Source organism: Rhipicephalus sanguineus, chromosome 6 (assembly GCF_013339695.2).
Source record: "Rhipicephalus sanguineus isolate Rsan-2018 chromosome 6, BIME_Rsan_1.4, whole genome shotgun sequence".
Taxonomy (NCBI): domain Eukaryota; kingdom Metazoa; phylum Arthropoda; class Arachnida; order Ixodida; family Ixodidae; genus Rhipicephalus; species Rhipicephalus sanguineus.
Window position 1 is genome coordinate 37,424,462 of NC_051181.1, and position 23,563 is coordinate 37,448,024.

The 23,563-nt window shown below is 46.2% G+C and overlaps 1 protein-coding gene across 1 annotated transcript in view; it reads right to left on the reverse strand.

The window, feature by feature from the left end:
• Positions 1 to 23,563, reverse strand: part of LOC119397205 (serine-protein kinase ATM-like) — a 273,224-nt gene that overhangs the window by 135,539 nt on the left and 114,122 nt on the right. The window contains exons 27-30 of the mRNA XM_049416492.1: positions 23,128 to 23,245; positions 17,222 to 17,388; positions 12,176 to 12,257; positions 1,776 to 1,850 (exon numbers count right to left, since the gene is read on the reverse strand). Coding sequence (XP_049272449.1) covers positions 1,776 to 1,850; positions 12,176 to 12,257; positions 17,222 to 17,388; positions 23,128 to 23,245 — 442 coding nt within the window. The remainder of the gene's footprint in view (positions 1 to 1,775; positions 1,851 to 12,175; positions 12,258 to 17,221; positions 17,389 to 23,127; positions 23,246 to 23,563) is intronic.

Genomic DNA, 23,563 nt, shown 5'->3' on the forward strand with positions numbered 1-23,563 from the left:
AGGGCATACATCAGCTCGCAAGATTTAAGTTACTTGAATTGCGCGATGATAACTCCCCAAATAATTTTGTATGCTTGAGCACACCATGCTCGCGTGTTTCCTCTTGATTGACACCATTACTCTGATGCGTCCCCATAAGAAAATAGGGCTGAAGAAGGAACTACATTCGAAAAGATATTTCTCGCCTCTTACACAAGCTGTCAAAGTGGTTTCGGCTTCGATTGTGGCTTTGCTTGCTTTTCTGCTCCGCTTTTTTTGTTATGTCCAGTACACTGGTCACTGGGTCGGAAAGGGATATGAGAGCTTGTACAATGTCTATTCGTGTTTGGCAGCTATAGCACCGTTTGACGTGGATGCACCCATGTTGACAGCATGTCTCTATCGCGACGACTAACGCCCATGATCATGATTAAACCGTTGTGGTAGCTGACGGCGTGAACATATATTTGGACACAGCGAATTGTGAATCCTGCGTAAGGATGATATCAACAAGCTCATAATCAACACTGGTACCCGGTATGCACGCCTTCAAAGCGTCGTCAATTAAGGAGAGAAACGGCACGGTGTGCGCTTTCTAGTAATGGGTAGCCGACGCCTGTGCTCATGCATACATAACACACTGCGCTTCAGCAACACGGGAGGTAGAGGGGTAGAGGTTCGTAGCCTGAGCCGCAAACACGTGCGTCCCACTGGCCTCTGTCTCGCAGACGCTGCTCTCGCTCCACCAAAGCACGACATTCGCCCATCGAAATCGCGTCCTTTCTGCAACGCATATTGCAGCAGTTTTGTTAGTCGGTGCTCTCGCAATTGAAGCAGTCGGCGGCGGAGAAATCCCGTTGGTGCACGTGGAAGCTGCACTACTCCGATCAGCCGACGCACGCTAACACGAAGCCAAAGGCAAAGAACGTAACTGCGTCAAGGGTGCCTCGGCGAAGCCAGCGTGGCCAGTCTACCTCTCTGGTATCGAGACGCTTTAACCATGACCTCCGATATCGCGTGCAATCTCGGAGTAAGCGCCAGTAAGCGTCGATCGTGAAGCATTACTTCTTTTCACCTCTAACAGACGGCGGCACCGCCCCGCTCCGCCCGCCGCGAAAGAGAATGTGTGAAAGATATAAGGCGCGTTCACGCCGTGCCTAGCATCTCCCGAGTTGGCTTAGACGGTAGGGCGTCGGGCGCTTGCCGCCGCGGCCGCAACGTCGTGGGTTCGATTCCCAGCGGGGTATCTTTTTCTCGTTTTTTTTTCTTTCTCATCCGTTGGCGTCCATTTTATCAACGTCATATCCGTGACGGATGTACTTGGTGGACCCCGGCATAAAACACTTTCATGTTAAAAAGGCTGTGCTACGATGAATCCTAATCAGCAGTAGTCTTAATCAGTAGCATTCATAGATTACGAAAGGGCATCTGACTTGCTGGAGATACCAGCTGTTTTGGAGGCATTACATTGACAAGGAGTACTTAAAACATAACATGACTACCATAGGCAACATCTACAGAGATTTCACAGCTAACCCGCTGATTCTCGAGAAAAGCTAGAAAATCCTGATTGTGAAAGGGGTTTGACAAACTCTCCAACAATAGTGCTTAGGGTAGTGTATCAGGCTTCACAAGACCCGAATTTGGACACCACGACAAGACCAAATACACCATGTGTCACCAACGATATGGTGAGATTTATTTACATGACTGAACCCAATTCACCCTATGAGTAAATCTCCCTGACAAAGTTGCCGCAGCAGCCCAGAGGCTGCATAAATGTGACAAAGGCTCACCTCTGCATCAGTACTCTCGTCGCAAACAAATGGTGCCAGGGCATTAATGATGACTGGCAGGTTCCTTGCAGTTTCCTGGAGTACAGTGAGACACAGAAAAAAGCACTGCATTGGCAAAACTTGTTGCTGGGCTAGTTGGTACATGCCTAATGAAATAAAAAAAAACACCCTTTTCGGTTCTGTTTCAAGTCCTTCCTTAGTGGTCATGCATCTTTTTAAAATGCAGTGTAGTAAGCACTGCATTTTAGGTCAACTGGCCTTGAGCTCTTAAATCTCCCTTTATCCTTTACAGGGCAATTTTGTAAGCCTGATGATTAGCAGTGTTTAATGGTACAAGGGCCAGTTATGACCGGAGAGCACCAGGACATACTGTAATGTGAAAGCACAAGTGAGATCAGTGACCATGGGCAAGTGGCTGTATGGGGGGGGGGTTAAGACCATGTGCACTAAACAGTTTGTAAATGCAACTGCAATAAAATCATTAAAAAGACATTAAAGGTATGCAATTAATATAAAAAAATGCACTACAGCATAAGTGTATAGTAAAAAAAATTACACCATCTCCTGCTAAAGGGGACCATGAGGCGATGCGAAGCCGGAGCACTTGCACGATCGCGTTCCGTTGGCATTCGCTGGGCATGCTACCGACCTCGCGTCGTGGAACGCGATGAGGAACACTACGTGCGTCGTGTCTTCCCTCTAGCCTGGCCGTTAATTCTCACAGGGCGAGCGGGGAACGTCAACAGGCGCGCGAGAGAGAGGCAGCGTAGGAGAGGAGAGAGAGGGGGAGGGGATGCGAATGCGCTGGCCCTCATCGCGGCGCTGCGCAGGAGGGAATTTCGGCATGTCGAGCCCGCATTTCCGAGGAGCCAACCGAAGCAAGCGCCGGACTGAACGCGCGCAGCGCTCTGCTACTTGAAGGAGAGGAGACTAGAGGAGGACAGTAGCGTATGCGCCGTGAGAGCAGAAGCGAGAACGCAGGAGAAGCGCAAGCAGGTGCTGGTAGAGAAGTGTAGAGAGTAACGCGCAGCTGTTGGAGAGAGGGAAGGAGGAGAGTCGCACATGCGTAGTGTGAGTGTGGACCACAACGCTGCGTGCGGATGACCACGCCGCCTTACATACCCCCGAGCAAGAGATACCTCTCATCTAAATGTTTCAGCAATACCAGGCACGAATGGCTCAGAAGGATCCCTGCATGCAAGTGCCTAGAGGCATGTGCATAAAAAATACTATACCTATATCAGTGCCAGTACCCTTTGGTGAGAGCATGTGCAAAAGATATCTTGTGTGACCAACCTGACATGTGGCAACGCGTTCTCAAAATGTTAAAAGTGATTTGATGTAAAAGAAATTAGTCTGTTCTAAGAGCACTACAGGGCAAAATGACATGTGTTCTTTGCATGCTATTTCCTTTCAGGTCCTACTCCTGGACACTACATTAGGACAAGAAGTACGGTCAGTGCCTTACCATATCTATTACAGTTTAGCGTTTCCCCGCCAGCCTGAGTCTTCAGAAAATTACTTCAGCTCGTCATACTTTTGTTAACCCTTTGTGGTCTGAAAATTTTATCCACTTTCCAGCCATTCTGGTTTGAGAATATTTCGCCAGTTTTGAGCACCGCAAAAGGAAAAGAACAACTGTACAAGAATATCGTGGGTACAGCGCAACATGTTGCGCTGTACCCATGATATTCAGCATGAACCAACTCGCCCAAATCAAGCTCTTTAACTGTACAAGAAAAATTTATGGGATGTTTATTTTTGCATTTGCTTTTGTGCCTAAGTCCTTCAGTGATATTTGGGCAGCGTGAGGTGCTCAGCAGCTCATCACTGCGGGCATGCTGCTTTGTTGTGAGGGGCCTGACAATGGACTGCAAAGGGTTAATGGTGGCAAATTTTCTAAATGTGGCTTAATATATAAAGGAGCTTACTGGACAATTCAGTTTCCCATATTCCTTGCCAATATTTCCATGTATTCGTTTTGTTTTGTTTTTTGTGAAAGAATGGTTTTCGTTCTATGCATGAGTTGTTTGAGTTCATTGCTATAGGTATGACAGCTTTATCTGCAAGCTCGTTGCCTTTGATGGTCCTGTGACCACGTGCCCAGCATATTATGACTTGCTGGTTAGAAGCATAAGTGGTGTACAGGAGAGTATAAAGATTATTAATGATGGAATTTTTATGTTTTTGAAGCAACAATAAAGCCTTGTGGTTGTGGACATTTCTAGTATCGTGCTGTGTGTGCACCAGTGAATTTAAGGTGCACAGTTTCTTAACTACTTGTGCACCGGCATGAACCAACTGACAAATTGGCAGGCAAATTTACGGTACTAATGGTATGCAAGCAGAACGGCAGATGCTGCGAGTGAAGTGGCCTTATATACCCCATAAAGTGGACGGGAGGATGACCGCCGCCGTAGCTCAGTGGTAGAGCATAGGACACGTTATTCGAAGGTCGCAGGTTCGGTCCCTGCCGGCGGCAAGTTATCTTTTCGTCCACTTTACTTTCTACACATTTATATTCTAAATACTACAGATAACACCCCCTATACTTTCCTTGGCGTTATTGTCTGTTAGTTCTCATTAATATTGTGTCTAACAAAGAAAACGAGCCCTTAAGAGTCATCTTCTTTCCTTCATTGGTGAAGGAAGTCACATATGATGCAGATGACCCGAATTGAGAGAGTACGCATGAAATGCTGGATTTTGCCAGACTAAATAAACATAGTTGACACCATTATTGAAAACTTTGGCAAGCTCATTGACTAGAGAAACCGCAGTCAACGATGAGTTCAACTACTGCACCAACAAAGGACAAGCATGACCAACGTACAGAAGACAGATAAATAACTCAGCAAAAAAGCTTTAAAAAGGAAGGCACGGACTGTGATGTGTACTGTGGTGCCACTGCATTCCGAAATGCCACTGATGTGCACTAGATGCAAAATCCTTGAATAGAGGGTGTCGCTCGAGCCAATGTTTTAACAAGCGGACTTGTCTTCTTCAAGGCTGAATGAAATATTGGCTCCAGTGACACCTCATGTTCATGAATCCTTTATTTCTTCAAGCTTCCATCTTCCCCTGAACTGATGTGTACTGACGCACGACTAAAATCATCTGTTTAGTTTCATTTTTGGTGATGCTTACAGTTTTGACTTCCTGTAGTCGTGCAAGCAATGGCTACTTAATGCGTGTGTGTGTGTGTTTTGGCATTGCCTGAATGCAGAAGCCAACAAGAATGATGCTGCTTAAGGGGGGACTCGGCTTTCGTACAGCGAAAAATGGCAAAAAAGTAGATTTTTTGAAAATCCCATTTTCAGTTTCTGTAGCCCTTTTTATATCCTATTCCAAAATAAATTCACCGAAAACTGTGTAGAAGTGCTTTAAAAAACTTGTTGCGCCTGTCGAGGTGGCGAAAATTATTGGGGAAATAGCAAAAAAACACTGATTTTCAAAAAATCATAGCTCCGCAAAGACGCCGCCGGGCGCAGACATCTTGGGCTCATCGGAAAGCGCATTTCTCCGTCTTCAAATTCCCCGCCGCAGCTGGCTCCTCCCTTCCAAAACAAGTGCACAAAAAGCAAATGTACGAAGGTTGTTTCGAGCCCTCCGGTTGGCTGCGTCCGCCATGTTGCCCCAGCGCGCCTTGCCATTGGTGTGATGCTCGCTCCGGGATATCGTCGTCTGCCGCTCGTGCGTCTCGAGGTCACGGCTGTCGAAAGTCGCGCTACTTCGTGGCGTATTCGCACTCGCTCTGTGTTCACGGCTCGACTGGCTCGATGATCACTTTGAATAGAACTACGTTTCAGTTTGGTGCTGCTAGCAGAAGCTCGGTGGCATTTCCGTCCGCTGTGCAAATAGCAAAAGTAATTGTGCTTTACAAAAAGGGTGATAGAAATGACTTTGGCAACTATAGGCCAATTAGTATCCTTCCTGTTTTTTCTAAATGTCTGGAAAAAATCATACCGAAACGGATCGACAAATTTTTACAGGCCCATAATATAATCACCGATTCTCAGTTTGGATTCAGAAAAAGCCGTTCTACAGAAATCGCTCTGCTTCATCAAAAAGAATACATTCTGGATAAATTAGAAAAGAATAAGTTTGTCTTAGGAATTTTTTTAGACTTTACAAAAGCATTTAACTGCATAGTACACAGCATATTATTTAGAAAGTTAGATTTGTATGGTATTAGAGGACATGCTTTGGCTTTAATAAAGTCATATTTATCCCATCGGAAACAGTATGTTCAAATTAGTAATTTTCAGTCAAGAACTCGTGACATCATAGCTGGTGTACCCCAGGGCAGCATACTTGGGCCTCTTCAACATTTACATTAATGATATCACAAACATTTGATTATCAGTCCAGATTCATTATTTATGTGGATGACACTACAATACTTCTGTCAGCAGATACACATAATGAGCTATCTTTGCGCGGTAATAATGTATTAGGTAAGCTTGAACTCTGGACAAACGAAAATGCACTGTCAGTCAATGTAAATAAAACCAAAGCTATAACTTTTAATTCTAGAAATAAGAAACCTACCGTATTTATTCGAATATAGGTCGACCTTTTTTTCCCAAAAATGTTGCCCATAATCAGCTATCGACCTATATTCGTGACCAAAGAATCTCGACCTATATTCGCGATCAAAGCGACCAAAAGCACCGCACCTATGCCGTGCAACTGCCGCGCCTGCTGTTCTTCAAGCAGTTCCTGCTACATACGCACATTATATACCATAAAATCTGGTATAAAAACCGTACCCGTTCGCCTTTTCCGACTAAGTAACGAAGAAAAAAAAAAGTTATTTGTGCAATAGCTGCACACCCGCCTTTTCAAAGCCCCCGCGAAATGCAGGCCGCTCCGCCATGTTTGCGCTGGAACCCGTGATTTCCCTAGGTAGGCCGTGAAGTCCCTAGCCCCCTAGCCGTGCTGCCTGCCGACGCGCAGCCGCACTGGCACTGGCCTAACCTCACTCTTTGTTTGTTGTTTGATCTGACGTGACGGTTCGCATTTGCAAATGCGCGGTTGCGACGGTGTCACGTCGGTAGCGCTACACAGCTGACTTCAAGCGTCAAGTGATACCGTATTTATTCGAAAATAGGTCGGGCACGAATATAGGTCGACCCCTACTTATAGCACTCTACGAGAAATAAAAAAAAAATATTCGAAAATAGGTCGACCCATGTTTTTTTTTTTTAGAAACAGGAAAATTGAAACATAGCACACCTTTATTTACAATTAACTTAGCGCCCTAGTCGCTGCCGGGAGTGTCATGTTCGTCAGATGTGCAAGGAAGGTTGTCGGATTCTTCGCAGGCATCCTCGGCATCCCAAATGACGTCGACTTCGCTGCCATCGATTGCGTTGGAAATGCAGCACTTTTTAAAGCCAGTCACGATAATTTCCGCTGGCAAGTCTTTCCGCGCGTCCTTCACCCACGTCGCAACTTCATTGAGGGAAGCCCTTCTCGCGGCGTCCCGTCGGTGTCATTGCAGCATCCTCCTTCAAGCCACTCTTTGTAACTCTTCGCCACCCGGTCCTTAATGTAGCCGGGACGTCATACCTAGCGGTATGACGACCAGGTCTGTTGGCCTTCTGCAGGGCCTCCTTGACGCCCGGAGCCTCAGTTCTTTTTCAAGAGCGTCATGCCTGCCAGTTGCTGGGCCGCGAAAAGCACGACGCCATCCATTGCACGCGAACAGTCGGTCCCGCTGCTTGGTTGGCGGAAGCAGCGGGACCGACTGTTCGCGTGCAATGGATGGCGTCGTGCTTTTCGCGGCCCAGCAACTGGCAGGCATGACGCTCTTGAAAAAGAACTGAGGCTCCGGGCGTCAAGGAGGCCCTGCAGAAGGCCAACAGACCTGGTCGTCATACCGCTAGGTATGACGTCCCGGCTACATTAAGGACCGGGTGGCGAAGAGTTACAAAGAGTGGCTTGAAGGAGGATGCTGCAATGACACCGACGGGACGCCGCGAGAAGGGCTTCCCTCAATGAAGTTGCGACGTGGGTGAAGGACGCGCGGAAAGACTTGCCAGCGGAAATTATCGTGACTGGCTTTAAAAAGTGCTGCATTTCCAACGCAATCGATGGCAGCGAAGTCGACGTCATTTGGGATGCCGAGGATGCCTGCGAAGAATCCGACAACCTTCCTTGCACATCTGACGAACATGACACTCCCGGCAGCGACTAGGGCGCTAAGTTAATTGTAAATAAAGGTGTGCTATGTTTCAATTTTCCTGTTTCTAAAAAAAAAAAACATGGGTCGACCTATTTTCGAATATTTTTTTTTTATTTCTCGTAGAGTGCTATAAGTAGGGGTCGACCTATATTCGTGCCCGACCTATTTTCGAATAAATACGGTAATACTCAAGTAAATTTGCAGTATAAATCCCAGGCAGTCGAAATTGTTCATTCAATTAAAACGCTAGGAGTTTATTTTACTCAGCACATGCAATGGAATGACCATATAAACAGTATTTTATTAAAGGCATCCAAAGCGGTTGGTATAGTTTGGCGTCATAAATCTGTTTTACCTTTAAAAGCAAAACTTGCTATATACAATGCTTTATTTCTTTCACATCTGAACTACTGCATGTTAGTGTGGGGCACGACGACTAAAACAAATTTACGGAAGATTTCACCTCTACATAATAAAATCCTTCATCTAATTTACAACCTTCCTTACAGACATACAACGCAACATTTGTTCAATGAACACGAAATCATGAATGTTTTCAACCTCTACAGTTACAGGCTCTTACGCAACTATAAGATCGAACAAAAAAGACGTCTATCCACTATTACAGAGTTAGCTTCCATGATGCGTTATGAACCAAAATACCCCAACCGTCATCAACCACACTGGATCCTTCCACGTACGAGAACTAATTATGGAGAACAAAAAATTACCTATAAGCTGCCGTTACATTTAAAAAGACTACATTCCTCAGGTATTGACATAGCAGACATAACCTCTTCTCAACTACGCCAGTATCTCATTAACTCATCTGACATTGCAAACTTCTTGAAATAACGTGCCTAAAATAAAAATAAGGAAATAACCAACACTGTTACGCATAAATTTTGTGTTTAGTGTATGCGTAGTTTATGTACTAACGTCTGCTCTATGCTTGTGTATATGTTTATTGCATTGTGTTTCTTTTTTTTTTCTGCCAGCACCGCAGCCTGCTGTTTCGAATTTGTGTTATTGCTAGATTCTAGAATGTTGTGTATATCCTCGTCAGATCTTGTGTTCTGTTGCCGCCACCGCCTCTGTCTGATGTATAGGGGGTGAGAACGTAGTCAAGCGGACAGTCGCTTTTATTCTCACCCCCTCCATCAACTTTGTATTGGTGGAAATAAACGTTATTATTATTATTATTATTATTATTATTATTATTATTATTACTATTATTATTATTATTATTATTATTATTATTATTATGGCGTGCCGCGCTCGTAGTGAACATCGCAAACGTGCGTCTCGGACCGACTCTCTTGCGTTCACTCGTCGGATCCGCGGTTGGAGGTTCTGCTTATGAGCCCTTCGGACGTCGTGACGAAGATGATTTCAGGACGACTCTTTGTACTCACGACCACGCATTACGTACTTTGAAACATCGGGCACAGCGGCCAGCACGTCTACTGCTCGGAGTCGTCACTAGGCCTAACTCCGCTCACAGCGCTGGCGCGAGACGAACCTCGAACTTTGCGGGCAAGAACAATGCATTAGCGGACTCACGGCAGTGTGCTTCTTCGGAAGCGACGAAGCGCATCGCCCGCCGGCTCCTCAGTACAGCGGATGGTCATTTTATGTATTGGCAGCGGACCCCATGGCCAAGCTCGTCGCGCAGCGGGCATGCGTCGGCGTCCCGAAATGCGAGACCAAACACGTTGCACGCCTATTTTCCGCCGCCGCACCTAGACATATTGCGCATCGTCGCCTAATGCCGTCACCCAGCACATCGCGTGCCGACTTCCCAGACTCCGTGGCCAAGCTCTTAGAGGTGAAATAAAGCACTGGTAATGCAATCTAGGCGCGCTTGGGGCCGTGCTTGGTATCGCCGTAAGCTCTCATGAATCATCTGAAAAAATAAAAGCCTCACAGATAACCGTGTCCGCGACCGGGTGAATGATGAAGCGCATCGCAGGCGAGGTTTACAAATTAGCTTGAGTGAAACGGGGAGATGAATTCATATCGGCCCAATTCGCGTTTTGAATAAACTGCTAAGAAATTCCTAGTCCACCAATGTCTTGACCATAATTGCCTGTTATTTAGGAGGAAGCGATAGGTTGTCATGATGAGAGCAACTCTTAGTATCCAATAAAAATGATTCAAAGATCAATTGCAATCAAGACTGTTAATATGTTAGTGATAGCATGAATACAAGAAAGCTGGCAAATCATCATAGTACATGGCCTAATTGCATTACAATATCTTGTTTTCTGTCATGTTTATTACACCACTTCATAACTTCGTTTAAAATTCATGCTACATGTTCCATGTATATCAGAAAAGGATCTTAAGAAAAAAGAAAGGGAACAAAGGCACAACAGATGAAAGGCCACATGTGCAGGAGGTCCAACGTCATAAAACATGCCAAAGATCACAATCATCTTGTATTTTAGAGAAGCAAGTCACCTCAAACTAAAGACCGGGCACTCAAGAAACTGCACATTACGAAGGACTCAAAAGATTACGACCCCAGTGCCTTTCGATGAAGTAATATCATTGGTACAACTTTAAAAGCCATTTTTTCAAAACGACTTTTCTTGCTTCTTGCTTTGCTTGTCCTGCTGATTTCTCAGTGATCGCTGGGTCTATTTCACTTCCGTTTTTTGTTCTATATTCCTTGAAGCACAGTTCAGGGCGTGACATTCTTGCTTTTTCAGTATGGCCTTTTGATAATTAGCTATTTGACGAGTTGCACAAAGCCTCGATGCCTGTTGCACAGTCACCTCATGAAAAATGAAAACTAAAAAAAAAATTGTTTTGCAAATAAAAAAATCTATGAATGCCATGCCTGCAATCAGACACCTTAGAATGCATAGCGCTTTGAACAAGTTTCCTATCGCATTTTTTAAGCGAGCCAGACTCGGAGCAAGAGCAGAATGCGAAATATTTTGTACATCAAAAAGTTGTAAAGATATATTCATAAAATTTCTACGGTAGCATTAAAAAAATGTTTCGAATAAGTGTGCCAATTTTCCCCAAAATCCATGAAGAAATAAGAAAGTTGTTACCGAAAGCCACGTCCCCCCTTAAAGGGCCCCTAAACCACCTCCAATATTTTTTCGAACGTTTCAAGTAAACATGCGCATCGTGTGCAGAATGCCGTCACAATCAACGATGCCACACGTGGCAGCGCTACAAGCCGCGGGCACACCACAAATTCCAAGAAACAATTTCTTCTCCTCTCCGGGCCCTTCCGGTCTGCCTAGTGACATGTGTGACATCAGCGTGTTGAATCTGTGATGCGGTATGCAGGCAATGCTATGATTGGTCAAACAAGATCCTACGACTTCCGGTTAGACTGCAAGCAGCTGCCCGCGCTCCTTGCTGTTCTTCGTCGTGTTGCCCGCGTGTGCGCTCTTGCGAAGCGGCAACTGCAGCCAGTAACACAACTATGATTAACGCAACTGCCAGATTGCTAGCGTACCAGCAGTATCACGCCTAGCGGTCTGATAAGCTGCGCGGACTGAATCCGACAGTGTTTTGTGATGGCTTTCACGCAACAGTGCTTGGCTACAAAAGCGCAGACTGGAAAAACGAAAAGACGCGACACGTGTCACTGTACGGGTCCATCATGTTGGCGATCCTTTGAAGGTGTGCGTGCAACACAGGGTCCATACCGACACAATTCGTACGAGCATGGGCCAACACGGCAACACCAGCGGTTAGCCGAGAAGCACGGAGTTCCTGGTGTCGCGGCAACAGGAAGTGCCTGCTGTTTTGAAGAGTGCGTCAGCGATGACGGTATGTCACGTGAGATTGGGAGGGGCACTCGGCGAGGAGGGCAAAGCGGCTTTGGGAGAGGAGACCAGCAGATGAGTGGAGGGTAGCGAAGGAAAGAGTGAAACGAGCGATCGCAACATTTCGATCATCAAACGCGTGTTAGTCCGCTATTACTTCACAGTTTCAAAAACTTCTCACATCTACGTGTTCGTTGTAGACTCGTGCACAACTGTCACACCACAACTAAATTTCAACCTCTGGGTGGTTTAGGGGCCCTTTAAAGAGATTTTCATTTATTGAGGTTCTACTGTACTCTAAAAATAAAGCATGTTCCCTTTTGCTACATTCGATCACAAGTACAATAGAATACTACAGAAGCCTTCTCAACGAGCTCTTCTCAAAAGATGTGTTGACAACAACTGAGCCCGCTTACCTTGTAGAGTGGAGTGGTCGCATACAGCTGTCGCAGAAGGCGTGCCACAAGCCTCACAGTGTCATCCATACCGCCTTGAACCCTGCCAGAAAACGCGTACAAAGTGGTGGTGATGATTGAACCATCCTTTCAAAGCATTTCGCCCTGTTATTAAAGACACAGCAAGCCCCATACAAGCAATAACAATCTTCTACACTGCAGGATAAGATGCATGTGTTTGAAATTACTGATGCTAAAAACTTAGATTCTGACAGAATGGCTGATTAGACGAGTTGGTGATTCCTGATACTTGTAAAATGAGCGTGTAACTACACAGGGACCCAAGAAGACAGGGACAATGTCTTCTTGTGTCCCTGCGTAGTTAGTGCTCGCATTTCAAAATAAATTCTGAGGTTTACATTGCTAAAACCACAATATTGTTACATAGACTTCAATATAACAAACCTTGATTTAATGAAATTATCTGCACCACAAATTATTTTCATTTCCTTATCTTAGCTGTGCTCAAAACCACGCATTTTTTTCTTACTATTTACCAAGTAATTTTGTCACACTATGCTCCCCGTTTCATTCAACAGTCATTATTGGTAGAAGTAAGATCCCAATAGAATGACAACAGAAGATGAGGCGACTGCTACCATCAGGAAACCATGAATCAGTAAGCCATCAGTCGCTCTATACGATAAAGAACTGAGACCTTTGTGCATGCCATAAACTATCAGCATAAAAAATCCTTTTTTGGAATGCACGCACGGCTGCGTTAAATGAGGTACAAGTACAACCTGGTTTCTGATAATAAAACATTGTTGGAAGTAGTGTCTGTTCTTGTGCGTCTTCTTCCGTCCATTTCTTTACTTGCACCACACTGCTATTCTAGTGCACTTTATAAAGTCCTGCTAGATTATTGAAAGGAGTGTGTCTATTGCGTGTTTATACAGCTGAACCCGTTATTAATGAATTCGAAAGTGTCGCGAAAAGTGGTCGTTATATCACTAGTTCGTTATATATGGACTCGCCCTTAAAAACGTGCGCTTAGCGGCCAAGCTGTTTTTTTTTTTCTTCTTTGCACTTTTATTAAAGTGCTAACAACCCCCTCAGTGACAAGCTAAGCCTTTTTGCGTCGTGAAGCGACGCCCGCTGCGTGCTCACGAGTGAATTAAACGCCTTTGCAATGAGCTGACACCGTTTCACCGAAGCGCGGTACCGTGACGTGGAGCCGATCATCCCTGGCTAGTTGCATGCAGTGCGTCGCCTACTCGGCTCGCGGAGTCACTGCCGAGCCGCTTGCTGTATGCCGTATGCGCGCGTTTGTACGTTCTTCGTGCTTGCTTCACGGCCGGACTGTGCACGGGTGCAGCGACCAGCCTCTTCGTTCAACGCGCACTCTACGTCTCCACAATGCTCTCGCAGCCCTGCACGACGATGCGCGGTGCACTTGAGTTGTCACCTAGTCAAACACGCAGTATACGCTCGCTGTCAGTGCATTGACGTTTCTCGGTGCCTACGCCGCTAAACAACAGCGAACTACTTTTGTTTCCACAAAGCGATGCGCACATTAAAGCGGTCTCGCACGACGCGGTGGCGGCGAACTTGCGAACGGCAGCATGGCACGCTCGTACTGCCGTCAATCCGCAGTGTACGGCGTACGCCGCATGCGCAGCCGAGCAGATATCTACAGATGACTGTGATAAGGTTGTCGGCTAAAAGTCATAATGGCACGTTCATCGACGGCCGCCAGCTCGCCTTCGCTCTTTTCTGATGCTTATCCGCGAAGGAATCACCGCAATCGCGCGGAAGTCGTAATCACCGATCGACCGGTCTCTGCCGTTGCTGAAAAGACTGACGACCTTTTGTGGCACATTGTGGCATCGACGAGTTTAGGGACGCAGTGAACCTTTTTGCGATGGAAAGTTATCGCGGTTATCACTTCTTGCACTTATGCCTTCTTGCGTTCCAAGGCATTGTTTGGTTCATCGCAGGCGGTCGTAGCTGCAGAGAACGGCGTCAGAAAAGGTTACCGTGCGAAAGCTGACCGCAAGGCTTCATGCTGCCTCTTTTTTTCCTCACTTCCATTCTCCCACTGAAGAAACGCCTGGAAAGTGAGTGACCTCGCTCGCAGCGTTCGAAATCTGCGTGCGGTGCTCGCTGATCTGGGGTATCTTAGTTGCGAGTAAACTGAAGCGGGGCACGCACGAGCGCGCGCCCCTGTCACGCTTTAGACAGCATGTTCTAAATTTCTTTCGCTTCGTATGCGCCACATTTTTACTGCGACCGTGTCTGAAGTGTTCGTTGTAAAAGTAGGAAACTTTAAAAAATGTTCGCTATATGTGGACGCAGCTTCAATGCTTAGCATAGGGAAATCATAAGTGCACCCAAATATGGTCATTATAACCGATAGATTGTTATATATGGGATCGTTATAAGTTGGTTCAACGGTATTTATGGTTTTGTGCATAATATTTACGCCTTTCTAACCTCTTGAGAAACTTTTTCTTGCATAGCACACAACTTTTCTCTCATTACATAAAGAAAATCCCGTTGCTTGCACTCAGTAGAACGTACAACAATAAAATAGCCCTACTGATTTTTTTAAATTAGTATTAGCAGTTCTCACACGAGCAGTCATTAAAAATAATCAATACATTTGCCCTAGTCACAGAGCAGAAGCACATGTTTCATTGCCCGTCCTCGCTGACAAGAGTAAGTGTGGTTACTGAACTGAATTATGTTTATACACAACAAAGTTGCGAGGATGACCAGGCAAAAAAGCTGCATTGAGCAGCTTGAGAGGAACCTGCCCACCTCATACACTGGGCAGCTTCACAGCAGTCAAAAAGAAACACACGGTATACATAATGCATGAACTAACTAAAACAGTAAAAACAGTAAACATCCACGGTCAGAATACCGTATATTGACGATTATAAGTCGACCTCCCAACTTGCAACCCCTTCTAGGGAAAAAAAAAGTTGACTCCGAACACAGCCTCATGCTGCGGCCATAGCTCACCAATAAGTTTTTCAGAAGAGGGAGTGATGCAAAGAAACATTTATTTGCCCGTGAAACATTGCTTAGGACTCGTCGCCGCTTCAGAGAAGGACGCAGTCACGGTCATTGCCATCGTGTGAGCCACTGCTGCTGCTCGCCGTCGGAACGGGTGCCGGTGGTACTGAGATGCCGCACGTGGAAAACGCTGCGCGGACCATGTCGGTTGGCCTATATCCTTCACGACAGTACGTGCTTTTGCTTCAATATCCATTGTAGCAAACACTCAGGCTCTTGCTTCTCTGGTCGTGAAAACAATCTCGAACCACCTCCTCAAGGGCAGGGTATCGTCCAGACTTCGGTCCACGAAAGGAACGGCGTGTAGCAGCACACGCAAAGATCTTGGTCCTTTGTTTTCTCCATTCCCTCATGCACTTTTCCGACACAGCGAATTTGCACCCTGCTTCAATGTTGCTTTCCGACTCTGCGTAGAGGATCGCTTGCCTCTTAAAGCAGCGCTGTACTGTTGCCGGCATAGCGGTGGCATCTTGGCGTCCGTTTGACAGCGTCGCAAATCGCGTACACCAATGTTCGCAAGCGAAGCGAAATGCAGAAATGGCAAACAGGCGTGAGTGCAAAAAGACACGAAGAGGCTTGTGGGCGCATGTGAGTGGTCATGTGGTTTAGTTCCCCGCGAAGTGTTGCCAGCCCACACGGCGCTGCCAGCTTTTCGGTGGAACGCCGATGGTTTGTCAACGAATTGTTTCTATTGTATGATAACAAAATTGCAGGGCGTATCGCAAGATAAATTCCTCTTTATTCATAGAGCATCGTTCGCCCTCTATCAAAGGTTTGAAATGTGGCTTTCGAGACCGTGTTTCCCAAGCAGTTTGCATTAATGCCGCGCGATAGCGATTTTTTAAATGCGCTCCGTAGCTTCGCCTCGCGTGGTTTCACCATAGTTTCGCGATCGTCGTGGCAGATCGCAAAAATGTCCGGCTCCGGAAGCGGCGCGCGCGCGTTGAGAGATAGCAGTTGCCGCGACTCTGCTGCCTCTGCGGCTGATGTTATCGATGCGTCGAACAGCAGGAAATCCGAGGACGACGATCTTTCGTCGGACCCCACAGATAAGTCGACTTTACAATTCCGCATATAGGTCGACTCCGATTATAGGTCGACCCCCGAACTTTGGAAGGTCATTTTATGAAAAAAAAACGTCGACTTATAATTGGCAATATACGGTAAATAAACAAGGTTATTGTGGAAACATTTGAAAAAAAAAGGGGAAGAAAATAAGCAAAGTGATGAAGACAGAGAAAAACAAGTGAACCCATGGCAGCACAAGCAATCACATAAATACGTCGCGTAGCCTTTTTAGCGACAGAGTAGATACATTGAGACCATTTTCTTTGTATAATTGATTTAGAACAGTAGGTAAACAAAACTGTAGCATTCGGTCACCGTATTTAGTTCTGTTTTTGTTAACGATCCAAGGTTCTGAATGACAAAATTTATAAAAAGAATTATGTTGCTGTAAGGATGGCAATTTTGTTAAAGCGTTATCATTCTGAATTTTTTCTGTTCTATACATGCGACAAAGCGTATATGTGTACAAAGATTCAATTCTTATAGTTCTAAGCTTTGTAAACAGGGGGCAGTATGCCAATGATATGGCACCCTGGAGACATTATGAACACACACATTGGTGTCTCATAGGAAAGTCTCGAAGAAACACAAACATGCGAGTGCTAATGCATGCATTCACTATGCAACGAATGCAGGCTGGAATGACCCTACATCCCAGAAACAAAGTTTATATAAGATCCAGGCAATTAATCCATACTCCCACTCATCTACACAGCTAGCATGAGCACCAACACTAGGTTCTGGTATAGCAGCATATTGGAAATGTGTCATTTCTGATGTAGCTGTTAGAACCCCTGAACGGCCCAAAATCTTCTACTGTGCTTTGAACTCAAATATTTTGCGCGTATATTTTCGTGAGCCCAGTGCCAGCACTGATGCAGGACATGTCACAGCCAGTCCACGAGAGCCACTCACGGGAGCTTCCGCAGCAGCTGCCTTGTCAGTGTCCGCAGCACGAAGCACTCTGAGCCATCGAGGCCATTCGGTCTTGCTGGTGACAACATGGCAACCAGGTGCTTGAGTGCAGCCAGGCTGGGACCAGCAGGCTGTTGCAGACCCTCCAACACTAGCTGAACACCGTCCTACACAGGTTTGAAATGAAAACTTGCTTAAAATATTGGCTGGTTCTTTTATACAGTAAAAGCTCGTTAATTCGACACCTGTTGATTCGGAAATTCGGATAATTCGGACGGCTCTATTGGTCCCGGCCAAAGTGCATGTTAATCTATGGGACCAAACCTTTGTTAATTCGTTAGAATTGGGCTCCGCACCACTTAATTCGGACAAATGCTGACGGCTGCCGCTACACAGAAGTGTGGTAAAGCAGCGCTGGCACCACTGGAGCGAAACCGAAACCTCAGTGACATCGCCATCGTCGTCAACTAGTGGGGGTAATCGCAGCGTCACCGAACGTCGGCGTCTTCTTTCTTCGCTCCACTGCACCTCCGACGCCATTTTCCCTTGTGTTGTGTCGGCGCCGTGTCTTCTTGCGGAGTTCTCTTTTTACAGCGAAAGCTGTTATGAGATCACAACAAGGGCCGTTTTTGGCGCCGTAGTTGTCCGCCGCCGCCGGTGTCCGTAACCACTATCGCTCGAAATAGGAAAAAAAAAAACGAAATAAGAAAAAACTTCCAGGATGGAACGGGGTTCGAACCTGGGTCTTCTGCGTGGGAGCCCAGTATCCTACCTCAGAGCCATGCCGGTGCTTGAAACTGCTTTGCAAAAAGACCCTATAGAGGCTTCATGTTGGGAAGGAACCGCATTAACATATGTAATGTAGTGTGGTAGAGGAGTAAAATAACCAAGTATCACACAACACGAATTCTGTAACCAGGCGTCACACAATGCGAAATGCGCAACAAGTGAGTTGTTGAATGCTTTCAACCCATTACAAAGGGCTCTGCCATAATTCTTCATCGTCATTAGCCACAGCACCAACAAAGTGCACATAATGCCTTACAGGTGTTTAGCAGGTACCACGGTTCTGCGCAGAATGACGAAATATTGCGTAGTGGCTGTTTCCTTACTTCACAAAAATTTTAATTTATAGCGTAGTGGGTTCCTCGCAAGTGCACTTCTATTGGTTGCCAAGGAAGCCCATAAGGCTCCCATGATCCATTTCTTCAGTGTCTCAATAAAGTTAATTCCCTCTCTCTATCTCTTTCTCAAGTTAGCGTATGTTATAAAGCGTGGTGGAAGAGCGAAATAACGACCGGGCATCACACAATGCGAATTACGTAACTAGTGGGTCATTTAAAGCTTCCAACCCATTACAAAAGGCTCAGTCATAAATCTTCATCTTCATCAGCCGTCGCATCAAGAAACTGCTCGTAACGCCTTACAGATGGTACCTCGCTTCTCCGCAGAATGACGAGTGATGTCATGGTGGGTGCTTCCCAACTTCACAAAAATTATGATTTGTGGCGTAGTGGCTACATTGCTAGTGTAGTTGTATTAGTAGCCACAAGAGAGTTTATAACTAGAGCTGTGCGAATAGCAAAATTTTGGGTGCGAAGCGAATTCGAATAATAGATTGAGTGCGAATCGAATCGAATAATTTCGAATAATTTTCTAATATTTCTCAAACATTTTTCGAATAATTCGAAGTGAAATTACAGAAAAAGTTGCAGAGAATCCCTAAGTATGTTCTTGTGAGATACCAACATGAAAGTGTTTCTTTTCGCTAGGTTGATGAAGCGCTGGTGGGGTCATATTTCATAGTTGTCTTTCTTATCAAGAGTGAGGCAATGTATAGGCCGAATTGTATTTATGTACATGGTTTGGTGCAACCAAAGTCTTGCCGACAACACTTTACACGTGATAGGCAAAGATGAAGATGCCATTTTCTCAGCCTCTCCTCCTCTTTCAAGTTCTGTGGAAGCCCAACTGATGTGGCGGACAAAGGTGTGCTCCCTTCAAGTCCGGGTTTCCAAATCTGCCTCATAGACGTCGATATAGAAGAACATCTGAAATTTTGGATGCTAAAAAGCTTTGGCGTGCGATTTTTCGGACTTCCTGCCCGAATTTCAGGTCCAAAACAGCATTAATTGAGCGCCCAACTCTGCCAAATCTTTGATCTCCATATTGGAACCAGCGTTTTCTACCGTTAATACATTTGCGACCATAGCGGAGTTTGAAAGGCAGCTTTGCCGCAATACGAGGGTGTGATGATGTGAAGCATATTGAAAATCTAAGGACCATTTCCAAACGGACGTTGACTGTCTCTTGGCTAAGTTCGACCGTAACGGACCTTGAAAGGCAGCTTTGCCGCCATACGTGGGTGTGAGGAGGTGAAGCATATTGAAAATCTAGGGACCACTTCCAATCAGACGACTGTTTCTTGCCTAAGTTCGACCGTAACGGAGCTTGAAAGGCAGTTTTGCCACAATATGGGGGTGTGATGAGGTGAAGCATATTGAAAATCTAGGGACCACTTCCAACCGGACTTTGTCTCTTGGCTAAGTTCGACCGTAACGGAGCTTGAAAGGCAGCTTTGCCGCAATACGAGAGTGTAATGAGGTGAAGCATAATGAAAATCTGAAGGGGTCACTTTCAACCGGACGTTGACTGCATTTGTCTTTGGGAAGTTCGAATAGTTCAAATAGTAAAATTTCAGTGCGAATCGAATCGAATAGCAAACACTATTCGAAAAACATTCGAAATTTCGAATATTCACACACCCCTACTTATAACGGGCTCCAGAAATGCCGCTCTTCAAGCCTTCGCTGTGACTGTGCTGCGCTTTCCGCGCAAGCCTGGCATTTTTTTTTCCCCGTTGTGACCGTGTTTACATGTGAGGCCCGAGCATGTGGCAGTAGCTGACGATGGCATCAACGAGGTGTCAGCCGAGTCCACCGACGATGACTGCCCGACTTTCGATGCTGTCCTTCCCACAGATATGACCCTTGAGGACTACATCACGATTGATGATTGTGTCGCCACGACTGGTCTCCTGCCCGATCAAGAAGTTATTAATGATGTCGCGACCTCATCGCACCTCACGGGAAGTCTCGGAGGCACTTTTGATATTAGAGAACGTTTGCCTGAGCACTTCCGACAGTTTGCGTGCTGTTGGCCATTTGGAAGAGTTAAAAAAAATTGTAATGTCAGCTGGAATCTGCGTGAAAACGCACACGACCATTACAAAATACTTCAGCAAATAAAGGTATGCTTCTCCAACTTGATTTTAATGTTGTTTTTCCTGTTCATTCGTTAATTCGGCATTCAGTTAATTCGGACATATTTTCCAGTCCCGTGAAATCCGAATTAACGAGCTTTTACTGTACTAAATTTTCCCCATGCATGGCTAGCAACATGCTAGCTAAGGGTGTACAGCAACCTAACATTTTCCAACTTCACTGAATATTCCAGCAAAAAATTCCCAGACAACTACGGAACAAAAATATACCATGCAACCAGTGACAATTCAAAATATGTCTGGACTGTTTATAAAAGTTGACCATTTCACACTAAAAGGCAAAAGCAATCGTAGCCATAGCAGTGTTTAAGTGCATGTTAAGGTGCATACAAAGTAACATTTGTAATTTTATCAGCTGTACATACTGCACTTAATATTACCACAGTAATTAACAAGTATGATTGACATAATACAGTTGAACCCCTTTATAAGAGACACTGATATAAGAGACACGTGAGGTATAAGAGACACCAGTGTGCTACATGAAAGTAAGGGTTGATAGGAAAATGCATAACTTAGTACCCTGCTTATAAGAGACACCTCATATACCGTATTTTCGCGATTGTAAGCACCCCCCCTGTCTTCGCTAGAAAAAATTGGGAAAAAAGTTTGCTTGCGAATCTAAGCACCCCTCCCTTTTTTTTTTTCTGCGAGCATGGCGCAGCCGCCATGCGCGCTTTCTCGCCGCCAATCTCGGAAGCCATGTCTTGTGTTGCTCCGTTCAGACAAGAGATGGCGGCACAGAAGTCGGCGGCGCTTGGTAAGTGCGGCAAGTCCGGACAGGTTGCGCTGGCATCGCGGGTGCGGAGTCGCGGACGGGCGTCGTGCCGGCGTGAGTTGCTTTGTCAGTTGTTCGTTTGATAGCCCTAACGGCAGTATGAGTGCGAAGAGGGCTTCCTACAACTTGAAGTTCAAGCGAGCTGCCGTCGCGTTTGCCGAAGACAATGGCAACCACAGTGCTGCAGCGGAATTCGGCGTGGATCGAGCCTGCATCATCAGGTGGAGGAAGCAGCGGGACCAGATTTTTAAGGGCGCCGCGACACGTAAAAAGTTCACGGGACCGCGCAAGGGCCGACATCCGCAACTTGAAGAGGAGGTCTGCGAGTTTGTTCGCAGCGAAAGAAAGAGAGGCTTCGCTGTCACTGCCGATGAGATCCAGACGAAAGCGATCGAGATCGCGAAAAGAATGCAGATTCCTCGCGCGGTGTTTCGTGCCAGCCGCAGCTGGGTGGAGCGCATGATGAGGAGGAATGGGTTTTCTTTGAGGCGCCGGACAACCATATGCCAAAAGCTGCCCGGTGACTTTGAGGATAAACTCATTGCTTTTCAGCAGTACGTTATGGATCTTCGCAGACAAAACTGCTACGATCTCGGCCAGATCGGCAACGCCGATGAGACGCCAGTGTTCTTTGACATGCCGAGAGCAAGCACTGTCAATGAAGTAGGAGCCCGGGAAGTTAGGGTAAAGACGACAGGATACGAGAAGCAACGTGTCACGGTGATGCTGTGCATCACAGCCGACGGCCGCAAGCTTCCCCCCTACATAATCCTGAAAAGGAAAAATATGCCAAAAAATGAATCCTTCCCGAAAGATGTCATCGTCCGAGTGCAGGACAAAGGATGGATGACAGCTGAACTGATGGAGGACTGGATCCGAGTCGTGTGGCAGCGGCGCCCGGGTGCACTGCTTGGCGGACCTTCAGGCACGCGATCTATGCTTCTTTTAGATGCATTTCGCGGCCACCTTACCCCGGAGGTAAAGACCAAGCTGCAAAAGACCAACTGCGACTTGGTCGTCATTCCAGGGGGCATGACGCCAGTGCTACAACCCCTGGACGTCTCGGTCAACAAGCCGTTTAAGACCCACCTTCGACAGGAGTACGAAGAGTGGGTCCGGAACCCCGACCGTCAAAAAACGCCAACGGGAAAGCTGCAGAAAGCGTCCCCGTCAGCGATAGCTACGTGGATTTCGGACGCGTGGAAGAAGATCAAAGTTGACGTTGTCGTCAAATCGTTTAAGAAGTGTTCTATAACTAACAACTTAGACGGCACCGAAGACGATCTGCTGTGGGACACCGAGGGCGGCAGCTCAAATGATGCGACGGACTCGAGTGGTGCAACGGACTCCAGCGGCAGTGAGAGAGACGAGTGATTGACCGCAGACACAAGTGGTGGGTTCACGGCCTGCACTTATTTTTAGCACTTATATTTTTTATTTTTACTGTTTTCGAAATAAAATGTGATTTCTCACACCCATCTCGTTGAAATATAGCCGCGAAAAAGGGTTGGGCCGTGCGGTCATTTTTTTCGATTTCTCGAATCTAAGCACCCCCCCTCACTTTTAGTATCGCGATCGTGAAAAAAAGGGGGTGCTTAGAATCGAGTAAATACAGTAACAGGCAAAAATTTCTCCCCCATGCACGCCTCTTATAAAGGGGTTCAACTGTAATGGAATTGGGGAGAAAGTTACATAAAACATTAAAAGATCAAATAACAACATGAGCCCTGCATGCAAGCATGATTTACATTATGGTGGGGTGAAGAAGAAAACAAAAACAAGAAAAGAACACAGTAATGACAATAAACAAGTACATGAACAGCCCTTGCCGCTTATTAAGCTCACCTGCTTGCGCAAGAGCACTGCCAAAAGATCACCGCCGCATGTGCGCTCCAGAAGCCGCAGGTATTCCTGCACCTGGCCTTCAGCCAAGCACGGAGGGTAGAGTTCATCAGGGGACAGCCTGCCAGATGGAAACAATGGGCACGTTAAGCTAGCGCGCTCTGAACTCCAAAGGAACACGCTCGAATGCGCTTGAGTGCGACGCCTTCGGAGCTTAGCATAACAGCGATTCCCGTCGACTGCTTTTGAGAGCACGAAAGCGTCACGTGGCGAATGTTATGTTGCTTCCGCGATAGGAACGCCGTGGAGAAGGAGAACGCACTTCGTCAGAGAAGAGAGTTGAAAACACGTCATTTCTTCGGAAGCCGTAACAGGCGCGAGCTCTCGCTCACGCCCTGGTCCACCGTCTCAGGGCTGGAGTGCGTAGAGTGTGCTGCGT